Source organism: Hemitrygon akajei, chromosome 11 (genome assembly GCF_048418815.1).
Source record: "Hemitrygon akajei chromosome 11, sHemAka1.3, whole genome shotgun sequence".
NCBI classification, from domain to species: Eukaryota; Metazoa; Chordata; class Chondrichthyes; order Myliobatiformes; family Dasyatidae; genus Hemitrygon; species Hemitrygon akajei.
Window position 1 is genome coordinate 14,902,555 of NC_133134.1, and position 21,209 is coordinate 14,923,763.

The following is a 21,209-nucleotide window of genomic DNA, read 5'->3' on the forward strand; positions in this document are numbered from 1 at the left end:
CTGGCTTTACCTCTGAGTTGTTGTCTATGAACAAAAAGTCAGTGCTTGGCACCTGCCATATGCCATTCTGGAAAAATGTCAATCGTAGAATGACGAATTTCTGTGGTATGAAGTGGAAGATCCTGATAAAGGATGTTCATGTTTAAATCCTTTTTGAGGAACCAATATTGGAAGTACCTTCCAGGGTCAAAACTTGGCCAGGAGGTTTCAAGTAAATTTATTGGAGTTGGGTTGTGCAGAGTATTTTTTGTATGAGAGAGACAGTTGAAGCGTAGGCCAGACAACAGAAAAAATATATGAGCAATTGAATTTTAATCAAAACTTCTAAGCCTTCTAGGGAGCATAAAATAATTATACATATTTTAAGATCAGCCAACAGTTTTCATCCCTTTCATTCTTCTCTGAAGACTTTAACTCCTTGTTTGGGTCAGGTTTATGTCTATTATTCATTGCCTTTGTAATAATGTATGCCTGAAGCGTAGTCCACAGCATAAAGTAATGTTACTGAGCCTGGGCTGCCAATGCAGGCACAGCCCCTGAATAGTCACTTTCTGCTGCAGGGGAGACCAGAGCTGTAATGTAACATGTGGGAGGATTACATCGTTCCCTGGGGCTCTTCAATATTGACACTTTATCAGTGATCTGAGCATTCCAACAAAATTTGAATCAAGGAAGATGGTTTTCTATGTATCTAGTGGTAAGGTATGATTATAGTGATGTATTTTTATTGAAATGTTGGAAAATGACTTGAGTTTGTATATTCGTTAATCCCATGAGAGAATTCACTGTTTTATGACGTCTGTGGGCATGGGCAAGGAATGAGCTATTTGTTCATCATTGAAGCCAAGATCTGGCCTGTATTAAAAGTTTGTCTTTTAAATTAATTATTATTCAGAGTTAAAATTCTGGTTAAGAATCCAGGTTTAGTTTATTAATCATTTAATGATCTGCAGATTTTTTTTTTATTTGCAAGTTTCCTGGAAGAAATGAATGTTCTTTACATTTTGTATGTCTAACATACATCTTTAATTTTATTTAAATTACACAGATGTTTCATGTTTCCACCTGACTTTAATGTAATTCTCTATGACCTTCTGTAGTATTTCTAGTGGGGATTTAGAGTGCTGTTAATATTAAACAATGGATGTTTTCTTCACTAAATAGTTTCTGATTAGGATTTTCTTAAAGTAAAAGTTGGGTAAAATTCCAGCACCAAAATGTTTGTTGGAAATTTGGGAATCATTAATCAATATTAGCATCTTGTGGTGCACCAGTACTGTGCAATCTTCAATGCACCTTAGGCAAACAGAATTGGAGTATAAATCCTAGATGTGAAAGAAACTGAAAATGTTCCTATTGCCAATTTGAGGTTTGAATTTTCGTTTAGGGAAAATTTTGGTCAAATTGTGTGACAGTTTGGAACCCAGCTTACAGATTCTTAGTAATAAAATAAGACAGTGGTGATGTTGGCAATTTTAAAAAAAGAAACCAAAAGTTGAAAATGTTCAAGCAGCTTATGTGTTAGAATATTAAATTTTCTTCCATCCAAGTTGCCAATCACAGAACATAATTTGTTTCTATGTTGTCCTCTTGCTAAGGAAAAAGTTTGTTTTTGTAAATGTGTTGGAAAATGTTTCTTTGCAACAATGTGGTATGTTTATTTGACATTCAGACACTTAGTCAAGCACTTTGCTCTGCTGAATTGTAACTTAGCAAAACTGAGCAATGTTATTGTTTTCAGGGAGAAAGTTGAAGACCTACTGAAAGATGACAAAGGTAGTATAGAGTTGGAACCGTGCACTGGGTAAGTAGAAATACATTCAACTGTTTACAAAAATGGGTTTTTGGAGTCTGGTATAAAGCTTTATATTATTTACATTTATTGTTAAGAGTTGTGGTTTAATTCACCATGGTGTTTACTGATATGCAGTCATCCATAAGCCTGTGTATGTGAGGAGGAATCAGAGCTCACCCTCATCTATACATTCAAATGCATGTCCAAATGGGTAACTCAGTTATTGTAGGGATCTGATTCATTTATTTATCACGTATATGTGCATTGAAACATATGCTGTTTGCATTCACAACCAACACACTCAAGGGATGTGCTGGAGCAGCCTGTAAGTGTGGACATACTTCCTGCTGCCAAAACGGCATACCCACAATTTCAGCAGAATAACACATGATTCAAGTTTGTTTAATGTAATTTCCAGTCTACATGAGTAAAGGAGAATTAAATAATTGTTACTCTGGATCCGCTGCAGCACAAAAAATAGCACAATATGATAAAGAACACAATAGTAAAAACAATATATTGTAAATATATAGCTTATATACATTGGTTGTATGCAATTGATCAACGAGCAACAGCAGCGACAAAATAATAACAGAAATGTAAGCCCTTTCTTCCCTCCCACTCACACACCAACAGTCCTCCAATCCCAGGCCAGGCTGCCTCTGGGCCTCCAGTCTCCAGTGGACTCAGGGACTCAGACATGGGCCTCCGATTTCCCCAGTAGGTTCACAGATTTGCAAACATTTCCCTCACCCAATTTTTCTGAAATGGCTTGGAGACCATGTGTCGTACCTCCATTTTGGTCCAGATTAAAATCTGGTCTGTCATCCACAGTTTAAAACAAAAACTGTCTAAACTACCATAGCTCATAATGTTTTCGATTACAGGGCTGTTACGATCTAAATTCAAAGTATGTTAAGTATACAATATTCAACCTTGAGATTCTTTTTGAAGGCAGCCTCAAAACAAAGAACCAGTTAAAAGAAGAGAAACCCCAGAAAACAAGACTGTCAAACGCACGATAAAAGGTCTGCAAACAATAAAAAGTGAATGAATAATACAAAACATTAATCATCAAACCGTGGAATATCCAAAAATGACTCCACAGCTACGGGCCACCAAGGCGAGTGAAGCCAGTCCAGGAGCTGGTGGTTGCGGCTACATCCACTGAGTCAGTCAGTTCAGCACCGTGTCATTGCCTGCGGGCCACAGCCGCAGATCCAGTTCCACGTTGAAGTACCTTGATCAAGTCACGCAAATAATAAAGCACGTTCAGCACTGAGGGTTTTAAACATTAAACCACAGCCACGAGCTGCCAACGTGATGGGACCCACGACTCCTACATCTTCCGTTGGCAGCAGTGAGACGGAGATCTAGAAGACAAAGGCCAATGAAAGAAAGGAATTTCAGTGGTCAATTTCAAAGGGGAATTGGCTAAAATCTAAGGGAATAATGGGTAAAGAGAAAAATAGAATTATTTGGATTATCCTTTCAAAGAACAGCCAGAGGCATGGACTGTATAACTATGCCTGGGTCAGAGATTTTGCTTAATGCACTTTTTCTCCCTACCATCTGTTGGGGATATTTATCAGGAGTGCTGCATACTCAGGATTATTATTATTATTATTATTAAGGATGCCACCCATCTATCCAGTATCCTCTTTGACTTTCTACCATCGGCAGGTGACTGTGGTGCATAAAAAAACAAATGGTTAATATGGGAAACAGTTTCTTCCCCCAGGCCATTAGGCTTCTAAACTCCCTGCCACATTGTATTCAAAGTGTCACTGTTACGTACCTTACAATATTTAATATTAATGTACTTTAGTTTGTTACTTATGTGTGATTCCGCTGTAGATTTAATCCTTACTTCCATAAGATACTGTGTACTAACTGTGCTTTACACCCTGCTTTGGGAGAACATTGTCTCATTTCTATATACATTATATGGTTATATACATGTATAGTTAAATGACAATAAGCTTGACTTGAGTTCTTGCTCTTCCCACCCACGCCAATCCACAAATGTTACTGTTGCACATGTTAAGCATGAAAATCAAATGGGTGGATAATGTCAAATGTGTCTAATTTCTTATTTTGAGTTTGTTTTGCCATCTGTATCTCTGTTAAGTGTGTATTCTTCTTGCTGTTGGCATCAGGTAGCAGATACAAGTACCTCAGGACTTGCACCACTAGGTTCAAATACCGTTACTACCCCATAAGCATCATGGTCTTGAACAAAAGTGGATAACTACACTCATTTAAGGACTCTGTTATATTGATATTTCATGCTAATTGTTTATTGCTATTTATTTAGATCTACATTTGCAGCATTTGTTTGCCATTTATAGTTCTTGGTATTTACAGTTACTGTTCTATAGATTGGCAAAGTCTGCCCGCTGAAAAAGAATCTCAGTGTTGTATGTGGTGACATATATGTGCTCTGATAATAAATACTACTTTGAACTTTAGTTTACTGTTAAATTTTTAAAAAAGGTATTTTCTTTTCAAAGGTTCCAGAGAAAGCTCATTTATCAGACTTTGAACTGGAAGTAAGTCCTGGTATCAAGGTACAGGGTACAGAACTGTTGTGCCTGAATTTTTGTTTTTTTTAAATAGAACTTATTGAATATATAATGTTGAAATATGGAAGTAATAAAATCTGATTTATTTTCCCATTATCTTGACTGAATAGTGAAATAATAAGTGAACAAGTTTTTATTCAGAATTATTAAAAGTTGCTTAAGGCATTCATAGAGTTTAAATCTTTTGTTTAATAAATCTTGCTTGGTAAAGATTCTTCACCAATTTGTCCTATAATGGTTGTACTAAGAATTTTTTAGTTACAACAATATACACTCAACAATAGTCACTTTATCAGTTACAGCAGGGGTGTCAAACTCATTTTAGGTCACGGGCCGGATTGAGCAAAATGCAGCTTCATGCGGGCTGGATCAGTCGGTCGTGTGCGAACGCAGCTTTCGTTGCCTCCGTTTTTTCAGCCTGCTCTCATGTGTCTCAGTCTCTGCTATAACTACAAAGTGTTTCACTTTAAAAATTCCGTTTCTTATGAAGAAGACTGCCAAATAAACACTAAAAACCCTGAAAACCTGGTACCTGAATAAATTCAGCATTAGCCATATCATACGCCATAGGCGCTTCGATTACTGGGGCCAGCTTTAATAGTAATTAGATATTATCTCGCGGGCCAAAGTTAATTCCACCGCGGGCCGGATTTGGCCCGCGGGCCTTGAGTTTGACATATATGAGTTACAGGAATGGAGCCCAGTGTGGCTGCCTTCTGCTACAACCCATCCTCTTCAAGGTTCAATGTGTTATGCTTTTAGAGATGCTCTTCTGCACACCGGTGTTGTAACACATTGTTATTTGACTGTTGTCTTCCTGTCAGTTGGAACCAATCTAATTATTCTCCTCCGGCCCATTCATTAATCGGGCCTTTTCACCCACAGAGCAGCCTCTAACCAGAGTTTTTTTTGTTTTTTGCATCATTTTCAATAAACTTTGGAGACTGTTATATGTGAAAATCCCAAAGATCAGCAGTTTTTGAGATGCTCAAACTACCCCATCTACCACAAAAATCATTTCATGGGCAAAGTTACTTGGATCACATTTCTTCCCCATTCTGATGTTTGGTCTGAACAACTGAACCTCTTGACCATGTCTGCATGCTTTTATGCACTGAGCTACTGCTGTAAGATTGGCAGTTCAGATATTTGCATTAACAAGCAGGTGTACAGGTGTACCTAATAAAATGAGTAACCTGCAGTAAAACTGATAGCTGGAAATGTAAATTTAAGTATATCAGAAATAAAAATGATAATCAAACAATGATCATACTGTTGCAAAGCCCATGTGGTTCACTAATGTCATTTATAGAAGGAAATCAAATGGCCTTATCAAACTTGGCATGTGTATAAAACCTGGCCTGTACAATGTGATTGACTCTCAGCATCTGTCTGAAATTGCCTGGTGTAGCACTTGCCTGCATTAAATCTTTTTTTTTACCATTTAGTTGCAATAGATTACATAGCCAACCTAGACATGCAACTCAGGCATTGTAAAGACTTGTAAATCAGCTGATTTTGCAAAATATCCCTAATAACATCCGATGACATGTGAAAATTTGGAATATATATTCCATTGTTTAGTCCAGTAGATGCCTATCACAGTTCGACCAATTTCCCAATTTTAATTGCTGCCATTCTTCAAAATATCTTGTCATATTGATGGAAAAATACTGTAGAGATACACTGTGAGGATACAAGGTCACAGATTATAATGGGATACTGTTTTTCTGATAGTCCACAAAATCTCATGGTTACTCTGATTTAAACTCTCTGTCTTGGCATAACCCTCACTTTAATATTGTTAGCAATGTGAAGACTAAGGCTGTTTGAATGAGGAGCTTAAAAGAATTAATGAGATGTATCACCAGTTATACCAAAAATAAAATTGGGTGCCAAATTGTTGAAGTTCTAGCACAGGGGTAGGTGTGTACATAAGAAGCAACACACTTGGCCAGAGATGAGTGGTCCAATACCAATGGATCAGATCAATACTGAGCCACGGTTGTGTAGTGGTTAGTGCAATGCTATTACATCCCAGGGCATCAGGGTTCAGTGCAGTCTGTAAGGAGTTTGTATGTTCTCCCCGTGACCATGTAGATTTACTCTAGGTGCTCTAGTTTTCTCCCACAGTCCAAGGGTATACTGGTTAGTAGGTTAATTGGTCATTGTAAATTGTCCTGTGATTAGGCTAGTGTTAAATAGGTGGGTTGCTGAGTGGCACAGTTAGCTGAGCCTGTTCTATGCTGTTTCTCTAAATAAAAAGAAAAAAAATCCACAATTGTGTGCATTTGAGCAGCTCATGGCAAGTGAAGGGCTCTAAACATCGCCATCCTCAAGCAAGGTGGCCAGCACACACAAGGCTGAAGTGTGTGTGATCTGTATCTAAAGGAATCAAGTGGACCATTATTTCCTTCCTATAACTAAAATTCCCACTCTTCTGCCCTGACGTCCATTTTCAGCTGAAGCATACCAGCATTTTCTTGAGAGTATGTTGAGATTAGATTAGATTCAACTTTATTGTCATTGTGCCAAGTACAGATACAAAGCCAAATGAAATGCAATTAGCATCTGATCAGAAATGCAAAGAATAGTGTTATTTACAAAATAACTGAATAAAAAGTAAGTGCTATAGCACACAAATATAAAAGTACTGAGACAATACGATATGGGTGCTATATTGCTTAATGCTGTGATGTGAGGTTCAGTAGGGTCACAGCCACAGGGAAGAAGCTCTTCCTGTGCCTGCTGGTGCAGGAGTGGAGGCTCCTGTTGTGCCTACCAGATGGAGGGAGAGTAAAAAGTCCGTGGTTAGGGTGAGATGAATCCTTGATAATGCTTTTCACCCTGCCTAGGCAGTGTTTATGGTAGCCGTTCTCAGTGGTGGGCAATTGGGTGCCGATAATCTGCTGGGTAGTTCTCACCACACCCTGGAGCGCTTTGCGGTCCGATACGGGACAATTGCCATACCACAGTGAGATGCAGTTGGTGAGTATGCTCTCAATGGTACAGCGGTAAAAGTCCGTCAGTATCCTGGGACAGAGGTGAGCTTTCTTGATGCTCCACAGGAAATAAAGGTGCTTTTGCACCTTTTTGATCAGGATGGGGGAATTTAGGGACCAGGTGAGATCCTTGGAAATGTGGACACCAAGGAATCTGAAGCTTGATACACGCTCCACTACAGCTCCGTTGATGTAGGAGGGGATGTGAGTGTGGCTCCTAGCATGCCTGAAGTCCACAATGATCTCCTTGGTCTTCTGGGTGTTAAGGGCCAGGTTGTTGTCGGCACACTATGCAGTCAGGTGCTGGACCTCATCCCTGTAGGCCGTCTCGTCATCCCCTCTGATCAGATCAACCACCGTGGTGTCGTCTGCGAACTTGATTATAGAGTTAGAACCATGTACAGGAATGCAGTCATAGGTTAAAAGGGAGTACAGAAGAGGGCTCAGCACACAGCCTTGAGGCACATTGGTGTTCAGGGTGAGAGTGGAGGAGGAGAGGTTGTCTAACTTAACAGATTGGGGTCTGTTAGTCAGAAATTCCAAGGTCCAATTACAGAGGGATGAGCTGATACCAAGCTGGCGAAGTTTGGCAATCAGCTTGGAGGGGATCACAGTATTGAATGCTGAATTAAAGTCAATGAACAGCATTCTGACTTAAGAGTTGGGGCTGTTCAGGTAGGTCAGGGCAGCGTGAAGTGGCGTGGAGATGGCATCCTCTGTTGACCTGTTGGTCCGATGGGCAAATTGATGGGGGTCCAGGGTAGTGGGCAGACGGGATTTCAGATGTGATAGAACCAGTCTCTCAAAGCACTTTGCAATGATGGGGATGAGTGCCACTGGGCGGAAGTCATTCAGGCCCGTGGCAGTGGAATGCTTCGGCACTGGCACGATGGTGGCGATCTTGAAGCTCGTGGGGACAACTGCCTGGGCCAGGGACATATCGAAAATGGCCGTGATGACCCCGGTCATCTGCCCTGCACAGACTCTGAGCACACGGCTAGGTATTCCATCCGGATGAAAATAAATGTGACACTCCTATTCAATGACTGAAATAAGAGAAAACTATACTTTGGGTTATAGTCATTTCACTGAGTAAATATTATATTTTTAAAATTACTTTATAAATGATCATGAATTAGAGCACTCTAAATGGAGGTGCAGTAATTAAGCAGAACTTACAAGATTTCAGAATATCTTTTAATTATTTGGAAGATAATAGGAAGCTTATTTAGATTTTGGAATCTTTGCAGTGCACTTTGGAGTAGCAACAATGTGAAGTTTTCAGCGGTTTGTTGGAATCCCCTCAAACAATTTTTTTTCCTTTTCTCTCTTGCTTTAGGTTTCCAAAAGGGGCTCATGTTGAAACTTTGGAGAATGAAAAGGTAATAAATTAAATCTCAAATAAAAACAACTGGAATGTTAATGTTGCCTGAAGAAAAATATCTGAACGACGAGATTTTTGTTAGAATTTTAATGGATAGTAAATGTTGATATATAATTGCTGTAGGAGACATTTATTAACTGTAAATATTCTAATAATTTCCCCTTGTTTTGAATTACACTCTCAAGCACTGAGATATATTTATCAACAGCTTTATGCTCTTTGTCCTTCTTGAACAACACCTTACTAAGATATCATTTCAGAAGAGGTATGACCACTCGGAACGCTTTGTTAGCAGAAAGATGTATCAGGGCCATTCAGGCAGTGATCTGCTCAATGTACAAGTGGAAAAATTTTCCCAGATTTGTTAAAAAGACCTCCCACCAAACAGAACATGTCTAAATGACAAAATACTAAGAAATAATAGAGAAAATGTAGAGAATGGGTCTATAAGTCTCTGAAGGTACCGAATGAGTTGATCAATAATGCATCCACAACACAAGACCATAAAGACATAGGAGCAAATTAGGGCATTCGGCCCATTGTGTCTATACTGCCTTTCCATTACGGCTGTTTTTTTTTTATTACTCTCAACCCCATTCTCCTACCTTGGTCCTGTAACCTTAGCCGTGCTTACTAGTCAACCTTCACTTTAAATATATCCAATGATTTGGCCTCCACAGCCATCTGTGGCAATGAATTCCACAGATTGACCACCCTCTGGCTAAAGAAATTACTTTTCATCTCTGTTCTAAAGGAACATCCTTCTATTCTGAAGCTGTGCCCTCTGGACCTAGGCTCCCCCACTATAGGAAACATCCTCTCCACATCCACTCTGTCTGGGCCTTTAATATTCAATATTTGATGTGTGCCTTATTTTGGAGCAAGAAATATGAGAGTAGAGTTAATATTACGGCCATATTAAGAACAATAAATCTAGTTAGGTCACAGACATGTGAACAGTCATAGTTGCCAGGAACCAAATGGTAGCACTGCAAAGGCTGAAGAAGAAATTTGAGAATGTTGTCGGGTATTTAAATTTGGAGCCAAGTATTTTAAATGATGCCTGGTTAAATCTGTTCCAGCACCATTTCCAGCAAAACATTCAAAATCATATCTCCTTTTCATTTCCCTAAAACTGAATGTTGTTCCTCTACCACAAGACGTAGCAGAATTAGGATATTCGGCCCATCCAGTCTGCTCTGCCATTTCATCATTGTTGATTTATTAAACCTCTCACCCCATTCTGTCTTCTACATGTAACCTATTAACTCATCCCTGTTCTGAATGGGCGTCGCTATTCTGAGGCTGTGCCCTTCTGTCCTAGACTCCCATTATAGGAAACATCCGGATCGGAGGCAGCATCTCCAACACCATCACACTGAGCACGGGCCCCCCCCCCCAGGGCTGTGTGCTCAGTCCACTGCTGTTCACTCTGCTGACCCACGACTGTGCTGCAACACACAGCTCGAACCACATCATCAAGTTCGCCGATGACATGACCGTGTGGGTCTCATCAGCAAGAACGACGAGTCAGCATACAGAGAGGAGGTGCAGCGGCTAATGGACTGGTGCAGAGCCAACAACCTGTCTCTGAATGTGAAGAAAACAGAAGAGAGGGCATGGAGTGACCACTCTCTTCCGCTGAACATCGACGGCTCCTCGGTACAGATCATTAAGAGCACCAAATTTCTTGGTGTTCATCTGGCGAAGAATCTCACCTGATCCCTCAACACCAGCTCCATAGCAAAGAAAGCCCAGCAGCGTCTCTACTTTCTGCAAAGGCTGAAGATAGTCCATCTCCCACCCCCCATCCTCATCACATTCTACAAGGGTTGTATTGAGAGCATCCTGAGCAGCTGCATCACTGCCTGGTTCTGGAATTGCACCATCTCAGATCGCAAGACCCTGCAGCGGATAGTGAGGTCAGCTGAGAAGATCATCGGGGTCTCTCTTCCCGCCATTACAGACATTTACACTACATGCTGCATCTGCAAAGGAAACAGCATTATGAAGGACCCCATGCACCCCTCATACAAACTCTTCTCCCTCCTGCCGTCTGGGAAAAGGCACCAAAGCATTCGGGCTCTCACGACCAGACTATGTAACAGTTTCTTCCCCCAAGCTATCAGGCTCCTCAATACCCAGAGTCTGTACTGACACCTTACTGCCCTCTACTGTTCCTATTGTCTTGTTTATTATTTATTGTAATGCCTGCACTGTTTTGTGCACTTTATGCAGTCCTGCGTAGGTCTGTAATCTAGTGTAGTTTTTTCCAGTGTTGTTTTTACATAGTTCAGTGTAGTTTTTGTGCTGTTTCATGTAGCACCATGGTCCTGAAAAACGTCGTCTCGTTTTTACTAGGAACTGTACCAGCAGTTATGGTTGAAGTGACAATTAAAAAGTGACTTGACTTGACTTGACATCCTCTCCACATCCAGTCTGTTTAGGCCTTTCAGTATTTGATAGGTATCAGTGTGATCCAGGAATCCCCCCCCCCCCCCCCCCCCCGTGTTCAGATGGTCTGGGAAAGTAGGTGTGTTTCTTTGTAATTTTAAGGAGAAATATGCATCAATAAGCAATTAAATTTAATGTTTTAAACACTTGACTTGCAGAAAGAGAGATATATTGTGGTCAGTAAGCTGGATGAGGAGGAACGAAGAAAGAGAGAAGAACAGAAAAGAGCAAAAGAGCAGGTGTGTGTTTTTGTTCATCACTTTCTAATGATTTGGCATACTTCCTCTTAAAATTTGATGCTAAATTTGGAAATGCTGAACCTGTTTGAAGAGCTGTGGCTGTCATGCAGGTATTGGAAAATGTTCTGCTTGTCTTTGGTGCTTTGGATACGAATTTAATCTGTCACCTTTTAATTAAAAGAAGGAATGAAAGAACATCTGATTCTGGTTTCCAAAAATGCTGTGGGGGACAGGAATTGTGCTGAATATTTCAGCTATTGGATTTCAAATCTCATATATGCAATAGCAAAGTTAGCTTTATTTTATTAAATCTACATTTTTGGAGTAGTTTTATTACTTTAAGCACTAAAATTGCAGATTTTATGGTTATAACTTAGGGAACTAATTTACATTTCAAGGATCTCTCTGTTTGGAAGCTTGCCTGTTGATTCGACTTTTTACGTTTTACTAATGATACCAGGGAACATTTACAGCACTCATGTTATGCGAGATCTTGTGAGGTACAACTAAAACAGAAAGAACTAGAAATACCCAGCAGGTTGGGCAGCATCTCTGGGAAAAGAAACAGTTGTTTCAGGTTGGAGAACCCTCAACAGAACTGAGGAGGGGACGAAAGAAACATGTAAAGTTATGGGGAGGGAGAGGTCTAATGGGTGGAGATAAGATGAAAGAAGGCTATCTGATCAGTGAGTGAACAAGGGCAGTTAGAAGGTAAACTATAGACAAAAGAATGCAGGAGATGTGAAATGCAGAGTAGGAGGACTGGCCCAGCAAGTCAGGCTGGGCATTTGCTCCATTCCCAGAAAGAAAAGCAGGTGGGGGGCTTGGGGGAAGAAATAAGGTGAGCTGATAATACAGATAGATGACTAATACATGTAGAGAAATTAAGCTACACAGAGCTCTCCAGAAAGTGTAATTGAAAACTAAATGGCTGTAATGGTGCTGATTATTACAGGAATGGCTATATAGTAACCAGCTGTCTTATTTGCAGGAAGAAATGAATGATGCGGTGGGATTTTCCAAAGTAATATATGCCATTTCAAAATCGGTGAGTCTTTTCTAAAACAATTGAAAGGTAATTTACTGAGTATTTTATGATCCATCTCATTTTCAAACTTTCCCATGCAAGGTGATTTGTTTCTTTAAAATGGTAACTTATCTTTTCCTTTGGGTCTACTGTACTTTTAATTCATGATGATTCCAGATACACAGTAAGCATGTTAATATTGAGACGTGTATGGAAGACACCTTTATTTTAAGTACTTTGGAGTACACTAGTAAGAAGTTGCATAGGTTTTGATGAAACTTGGGAAGGATCTCCTCAGCTTGGAGGTCCAATTCGGAGTCATTGGATTAACTCTTGTGGTAAGTAGTTATTCTGTGGAAGGATATTGAGTAGGGTGGGCCTATATTCAGTGAAGTTGAGAAATGAGGTGACCTCATAGAAGTGGAGCTGGGAAAGAAAGTCTACAATATGAAATAGAATAATAATCTGGACTCGAGATCCTGCTTTATTTCACTGTGTTCCTGTGCTTTTCTCCGCACTTGTAAGAAAGCTGGTATTCCACTTCGAGTTTTGTGTACACTCACTGGCCACTATGTTAGGTACAGGAGTGGAACCCGGTGTGATTTTCTGCTGCTGTAGCTCATCCACTTCAAGGTTTGCTGTGTTGTCCATTTAGAGATGCTTTTCTGCACACCACTGTTGTAACACGTGGTTATTTGAGTTACTGTTGCCTTCATGTTAGGTTGAACCACTCTGACCATTCTCCTTTGATCTCTCTCATTAACAGGATGTTTTTGCTCAGAGATTGCTATTCACTGTATGATTTTTTTTGTTTTTCGCACCATTCTCTGTAAACTCCAGAGCAGGAATTTCCAACCTTTTTTATGGTGTCTGTGGACCCCAGCTTGAGAACCCTACTGTAGAGAGTGCTGTACGTGGAAAATCCCAGGAGGTCAGGAGTTTCTGAGATACTTGTTCCTCCCACCTGGAACTACCATCATTCCACAATCCAAGTCACTTAGATCACATTCCTTTTCCATTCTGATCTTTAGTCTGAACAGCAACTTGAACCTCTTAACCATGTCGGCATGCTTTTATACATTGAGTTGTTGCTACATGATTGGCTGATTAGATATTTGCATTAATGTGCAGACGTACCTAACAAAGTGGCTACTGAGTGTATGTGCATGTGCTTTCTTGTAAATAGCATTGTGGTGTTTGACTTGACGCTGTTCTTTTTCTTTTGCACATGCTTCAGTTTTGCACTCTTACTGCATTGTTGCAATCACTTTTATCAAGATATCTAGTTTTGAGAGTGATTAGGCAAGATGTGCTTCGTAAAAGTTGAAATAAGAACACTTCTGGTTTTGGACAGATGCTATTGACGCAGTGGCTGAAAAATTATTGCAGGATTGCGAGTATTTAGGAGGTTTGTTTGCGGTATATGTAAGTGGCATTGCAACGTTTCTTGCCAGGTTTTCAGCATAGTCTGAGCACAAGACATCTATGAAACAGATGGCAAAGCAGCAGCATCTAGAATTTGTGCTCTCGGAAAGAAATACTCAGAATCAGGTTTAATATCTCTGGCATATGTCGTGTAGTTTGTTGTTTTGAGGCAGCAGTACAGTGTAATACGTAAATTTATAAATTTCAACATAAATAAAGTGGATTCCAGTTATCATTGGGACAGGTACATTTTGGCCCCATGAAGGAGCTGCTCGAATTCAACAAAGTTTCATGAAAATAGTTTAAAAAGATACTAAAAATAAGACAAACTGAGAGCAAATTGTGTATTTAAATGAAGTACAGAAGACATTAGAATGCCATCAATGTTACTATAGTATTATAAATTGTATTAGTTCCTAATTAATGATGCAAAAATTAATTTATTGTACACTGCTGTGTTCTTTTGTTCGACTGTAAATGAACAATATCAGCACACACACCTTGTGCAGATAATGGACTGCCTTCATACAATGCTTTTGACGATTGAATCCTCCAATTCATTTTCTTTGTAGCATTCGGGATTATTGTTGATACCTTCAAATTCTTCACAGTTCCAAAATTAATGAAGTAGTGAAATCATTTCAATTTTCACTCCCAACCGTTTCTGGTATCTCCTAACCTGAATACTTAAAACTGTGGTGAGCAAAACAGTTCTAAGTTGTCTCATTACTTATTTCTTGCTATCAGTGACAAAAATCACTGCATTTTAGACACATGCAAATGATGCTATTTAAAAACTGTTCACTCCAAGCATGGTATAGTGTCTAGCGGCTACACAAGTACCTCCTCTCTGGTATTAATGAGAAGAGGCTTTGTCCTGGGTGATGGGGTTCCTTTGTAATGGATGTCACCTTTTTGAGGCATTGTCTTTTGAAGATGTCTTTGATGCTAGCTAGGGAGGCAAGTGCCCATGATGGAGCTGGCTGACTTTGCAACCCTCTTCAACTTTTTCCTATCCTGTGCAGTGCCCCCCCCCCCCCACCACATCAGACAGTGATGTATCCAGTTAGAATGCTCTCCCCAGTACATCTGTAGAAATTTGCTAGAGTCAGTACTGTTGACTGGGATCCAATTTATAGATTCCTGTTCATAGTTTCATTGCTACAGTGGTTAGTGATATTTCTTCCGCATAGTTCTTGCATTAGTTATAGTGGAAGGGCAAGCAAGGTAAGTCGTCGAATGACCCATATTTGACATGGAAAGCTAACTTCTGTTGGAAAATGCCACGGAGCGACTTCTGATTCAAAATGTTCTTAATTAATGTCTTGTTCCAATAGACATTTGGTACAGGACTGAGATTAGTTGTTCAGCAGCATTGAGCTTAGTTTAACATCCGTGGCTCAAACCCAAATCCTGTCCAACTGCTGCCAGTGAAATCTCCCACAATGGTCGTTGTATGTTGGTCCCTTGAGCTGCCAACTGTTATACCATATCAGTTTACTATCTGCACATTCTGATGCACAGTTTTATTGTCAGTTTAATTTAGAGAGAACATCTAATATTTCTGATTTCGGATTTTGAGGATGGATTATCAGATTATCAGATTGTTAGAAAAAATCAGCTGCTTTTTTCAATCCTTTTTCCTTCTCTAATTTGTAATTCTCCATTTTGGGTGCAGGCAAAGTCGATAAGTACTCATCATTTGTCTCTTGGCCTTGCTTGTGCCTGAGAACATTTATCTCAAAGGTTATTGGGCATGGAATGACCATTCAGTCTCTTAATTTCTGCTTTAATCTGCATGAACATCTACTTTCTAACTTCTGGTAATTTCTCACCCTTTCCCCCTTTTCTCTTTTTCCGTTCCTTATTCTGGCTCCCTTCTTGGCTTATTCTCTCCCTTATTCTCTCTTCTCATCTGCCTATCACCTCCCTCTGGTGTCCCCACCCCTTCTCATTCTGCCACAGTCCCTCTCCTCTCCTGTCGGATCTCCCAGCTTTTAATTTCAAAGCCCTCCCCCAACCACTTGGCGTCACCTATCACCTTCTACCTTATACTCCTCTCCCCTCACCTTCTAAATCCTGCTTCTTTCCCCTCCTTTTCCAGTCCTGGGGAAAGGTCTGGCCTGAAATGACAACTCTATTTCTTTCCATAGATGCTCCTTAGCATTTTGTCTGTGTTACTTTAATAATGCTAATTAATTCTCACCAGCAACTTTCTTGGTGACCTCTTAAAAGTTCCTGTGCAAACTGTCTGTTGCACTCTTCCAGGTTTCTATACCATATACCTCTGCCTCTGGGTAGTATGTTTAAGATTGCCATATATTAAATAGTTTCTAGTTCAGACCTAAAACTTTTGTTACTGAAAGGGCCTCCAAAAGCCTTCATAATTTTGATTACCTTTGTTTTTTTTACCTTTTTATGTGCTGTGGTCTGGGGAAGAAATCTCACCATGTAACTCATGCCTTTGATACCACCTCTGCACCCTTTTGCTGGCATTTAAACTTCCCTCTGTACAATGCCAGCTCTGGCCCACCAAAGCTACTCCTGAGGGCTATTTCACTATTCCAGATTGAAGTTTACTGTATTTTACCTTTGGTCACTCAAATGCTCATCTGCCTTGAGCCTTTGAGGAACCCCAGATTGCTTTTGACATTTGACCCAATGTTTAATGAAATTGTCACTTTCCTTAGGGGCCCTTCGTCAATGTGCCATGAAGGACTTCGTCAAATTCACACTCACTACAGTGAATGCAGTATCCTCCTCAAAAATAATAATTTGAGTTACTTGGTCAGTCCCTTCCTTCACTATTGAAAAGTCTGCCTTCCTCAGTCCTAATTTGTACTGTTCCTCAATTTTTTCCCCAATAGTTTGTCTGCTGCTCTTGTCAAACTGGCCTGTAATTACTTATCTATAACTTGTTTTGTTTTTTCAATTTATCTCAACTTCTTTCCTGCAGGTTGAATGCTTGATATCTGTCATGAGTTTTCTCTTGGCTCTTTCGACTATCTCTAATGTTTCTTGCCATTAATTCTTGGGGGGGGGGGGGCAGAGGGGAGAGGGTGTCTAGAATTAGAAAGCTCTCTGGTTTTCCTTTGTTTTGAAGTTTGGGCATTTTTACTGTTTACCCTATTTTGCACGTGGGACCTTGGACTTTAAAAGATTGTTTTGTGTTTGAATTCCTTTCTTTATCTTAAAAGTTCAACTCTTTGCTTTCTGTTTAGTAGAGCCTGTAGTGATCAATCCTAATAGAGGAATTGGGACGTTATAATTAAACATTCTTGAATCTCACTCAGATTTTTAATTGCTTTTGTAACATGGAGGCCAGCACGGAGAACTATCGAGGATAACTGAATAAAACTCGATGTTATACATTCTAGAAATATCTCTTGTTCAGTTACCTCCACTGGGTTTTCCTACAGGCAAGGATTGGGGGCTAATCAGTTGTTTTCAGTTGTTAGCCTTCTGTTTGCTGTTCTAAGAGTGCGAAGGAAGGAATGAACACGTCTAGTGCCAACTAATTTGTTCATGGTAGTGGGTTTAAAACTAAAATAGAAAAACTTTGAAGAACCATGAGATGAACGATTTTTATTCTGGGGCATTTCAGAGGGTGGAGGCTGTGGAAGGGTAAATCATTTACTGGTGTTAAATCCTGAAACAAAAATGCCAAATCCCAAGCAACACACAAATTGCTGGAGGAACTCAGCAGATCAGGCAGCATCTCTGGTAGAGAAGAAACAGTCGGCATTTTGGGCAGATACCCTTCTACAGGATTGAAAAGGAAGGGGGAAGATGCCAGAATAAAAAAGGTGGGGGGAGGGGGAGAGGAAGGTGATAGATAAAGCCAGGTGGGTGAGAAAGGTCAGTGGGTGGAGAAGAAGGAATCTAATAGAGGAATGAGGACCATAGGAGAAAGTGATGGAGGAGGGGAAGTAACTGGCAGGTGAGAAGAAGTTAAAGGTCAGAGTCGGGAATGGGGGCTGGGGTGGAAATCGTTTACCGGAATGAAATCAATATTCATGCCATTAGGTTGGAGGTTACCCAGACGGAATATAAGGTGCTGTTCCTCCATAATTTTATTTGTTTTATCCCTGAGAATCCAAGTAGTTTTTACTCATTGCTGTTGATCAGTAATTTTTGAGTTAGTTGGCAGTTGTTCTCAGCAATTCCATTTGCAGGACTTCACCCCTACCTCATAAAGGCTAATGTCAATGAGCTTTTCAGGTCCAAGTTCAAGTTTATAGTCAGTCATCCATACTTGTATACAGCTAAATGAAACATTGTTTCTCTGCGGCCAACTGTGCAAAACACATTTACAGTCACAAAGTAAAATTAGCACCAGTCTCTGAGTGACAAGGCCTGAAGATTGACGGGTTGAAATAAAGTGAGGAGGTGCGTGTTTATGTAGGACTGTATAATGTCACTGGCTCTATTGTAATAAAACAAGCAGTGGTATAAATGTGTGAAACAGCAACAATAAAAGATGAGAAGTGACCAGTGCAGGATGAGAGTGTGTCTGAGTTGGGGAAGGGGTGATGGATTCAGACAGGTGTACATGTGTGCTGGGTGACAGCAGAGTGTTAAGTCAAACAGCCTGGGGGGAGTAGCTGTTATCGACCCTGACAGTTCTGGTTCTTGTGCTGTGATACCTCCAGACGGCAGAAGGTCAGTTGTAAGGATGGAAAGGTCTTTTTAAGAGTGCAGGTGTATTGGCAAAAGTAGGAGAAACTTCTTGATTCAGAGCATTGGTGCAGCTATACTGTGCAAACAGCATTTCTAATAAAGAAGTGAGGAACTCTGAGGCCCTTTGCACAATAATTTTAGTAGCTGCTGCAAACTCTTCTTTAACTGACTAAGTGTTATGTTCAGAAGTGGCTTAATGGGCTGTGGGAAGAGCCTAGTAGATGGGAGATATTGTATGGATTGCAGTTATGACTATTGTTTTTGGAGAAGATGAAGGTAAGAAACTGTTTCAAAGTAGTTGTATTTTTTTTCTAGGGAAAATTGGTCGTAGGACATAACATGCTACTGGATGTCATGCATACAATTCACCAATTCTTCTGCCCATTGCCCGATGTAAGTATTGATCCTTTTTAAAGTGGCCTTTCATTTTGTAATGGCTCTTAGTTATTATTTGTGTAATATTTTGAGTGGTTGTCATAAGAATATTCATAATTAGTTCAGTGCTATGAATTCTTTCTCTTTGATAAATGTGAACAGCTGCCTGCCGTCTCTTCAGGAAGATGATCTGTGTTGCTCAAGACTGTTGCTAAGAAGAAAAACTTGCAGAGTAATTCTGTGGCCTTGGTAATCTCTCAATCCCTTCCCCACCAAGAGACCACCTCAGGATTACAGCAGCTCTTTATGGCAAGACCATAAGACATAGCTGCAGAATTAGGCCGTTCAGCCCATTGAGTCTGCTCCGCCATTCCATCATAGCTGATTTATTATCCCTTTCAACCTCATTCTTTTCCTTTCTTCCTGTAACTTTTGACACTCTTACTAATCAAGAGCCTATGAACCTCTGCTTTAACTATATCTGATAACTTGGCCTTCACTGCTGTTTATGGGAATGAACTCCACAGATTCCCAACTCTCTGGCTAAAGGAATTCCTCCTGGTCTCTGTTCTAAAGTGATCTCCTGTTCTGTGGATGTGCCCACTGGTCCTAGACCCCCTCACTATGGAAAACATCTCAGAGACAGAGCACAAGTTTATCTGCAAAGAAGCTGTATTGTCTAGCACACAATATGCCATACACGTTGATGAACTTTTCAGAATATAAATGAGAGAAACAGCTAAAGCTGCAATTGTTCTGACTTTCATGGTTCTGTTTTTCCCAATTTAGGAGCTAAATGAATTTAAAGAAGTAACAACAAGTGTATTTCCCAGGTGCGTTTCATCCTTCTGTGGAGGGAATTGTGATATTGAGGCAGTTGGGTGATTTGAGGAAATGTGGATTGTCCAGAGCTGAAAAGTTATATTTTTTGCGAATGAAATTATCATTGTAATTGTTAATTGTAAGATGTTTCTTGCTTTGATTTTTGACATTGTAATGTGTCTTTTTGCACCAAGGCTTCTGGATACAAAACTCATGGCAAGCACACATCCTTTTAAGGTAAATTGGTTATATTTTATTAAATATACTTGCCATTCTTTAAACGACAAAGGTGAAGTACTCTGAGACCATTTTTATTGGTATTAGTCATCCTACCACTAACGTAAGCCCATGTGGTTAGTGCTATTGAATTACTCTTGTGTGTCTGCCAGCCTGGAACTGGGCCAAGCCAGATATGCAGTTGGGCCGTGTTTCCAGGGTTACGTTGAAGTGAGCAAGTAAATTGATGCAATAAGCATTCTGTCACATCACGTCCTCGTTGTTATCTTTAGTTCGGACTGTCAGCAGAGATGCGCTAAACTTAAAAAATCACATTTTGCATTTAATCTTTGAAATAGTCATAATGTTTGCTTTTTAATTTAATTTCAAAGAAGTTTGATATTTGGCATGCAAGTATCTTGTAATCTCAACGCCATGTGAATGTGAAGATCAATGTCTCAGCACTGACGTGACTCCACAGCCTGTAGACCCACTCTGCTGTTCAAGTTCTATGTATTATTCATTTAATTTTTTAAACATATTTGAGTAATTTATTATCTTTTGCACATTGGATGTTTATCTGTCTTTGTGTATTTTTTTGTGGTTTCTTTGGTGGGTGTCTGAAAGAAGATGAATCTCAAAGTTGTAGATGGTGTACCTACTTAAATAATAAATTTACTTTGAACTTCAAATTACCTCTTCATTTATAAATTTGCTTCAGAAATTAGCATTTTGTGGTTTTACTATACAACAAAATGTGTTTAGGAAAATAGTTTATCATGCCAGTGCTTCACTGTTGTGTGGTGTAATGGTTTTGCTGAACACCCACTTGCATCTGTTCTGAACTTAATTTCATTTTTTTACACTTATTTCTCAGTTTAGTCACTAGATGGAGTTTTGACATTGGGAAAGGCAACAACATTTTGCACTATCTTGCCTTGTATGTAGTGAGCAGTACAGATCTCCTATTTGGGGGTGGAGGAATCGTGTATCACCTCAAGAATGTGACCACTGTTTTAAACTTCTAAATGTAGGTTTGTTACAAATGTAACTTAAAGCAGAAACACTTGGAGGTTCCAAAGACTATCACCAGAACATATCGTTTTATCCAATATATTTGGAAATAGAATTAGTTTATTATTATCACATGTACCACGATACATAAAACCATAAGACATATGAGCAAAGTTGGGTTGTTCGGCCTT

General features: G+C 39.7%; 1 protein-coding gene across 2 annotated transcripts in view; it reads left to right on the forward strand.

Annotated features, from left to right (window-relative positions):
- Positions 1–21,209, forward strand: part of parn (poly(A)-specific ribonuclease (deadenylation nuclease)) — a 165,259-nt gene that overhangs the window by 19,570 nt on the left and 124,480 nt on the right. For both annotated transcript variants that reach the window (XM_073060256.1, XM_073060257.1), the window contains exons 8-15: positions 1,742–1,804; positions 4,309–4,347; positions 8,722–8,764; positions 11,379–11,459; positions 12,451–12,507; positions 18,907–18,984; positions 19,756–19,799; positions 19,983–20,025. In XM_073060256.1, coding sequence (XP_072916357.1) covers positions 1,742–1,804; positions 4,309–4,347; positions 8,722–8,764; positions 11,379–11,459; positions 12,451–12,507; positions 18,907–18,984; positions 19,756–19,799; positions 19,983–20,025 — 448 coding nt within the window. The remainder of the gene's footprint in view (positions 1–1,741; positions 1,805–4,308; positions 4,348–8,721; positions 8,765–11,378; positions 11,460–12,450; positions 12,508–18,906; positions 18,985–19,755; positions 19,800–19,982; positions 20,026–21,209) is intronic.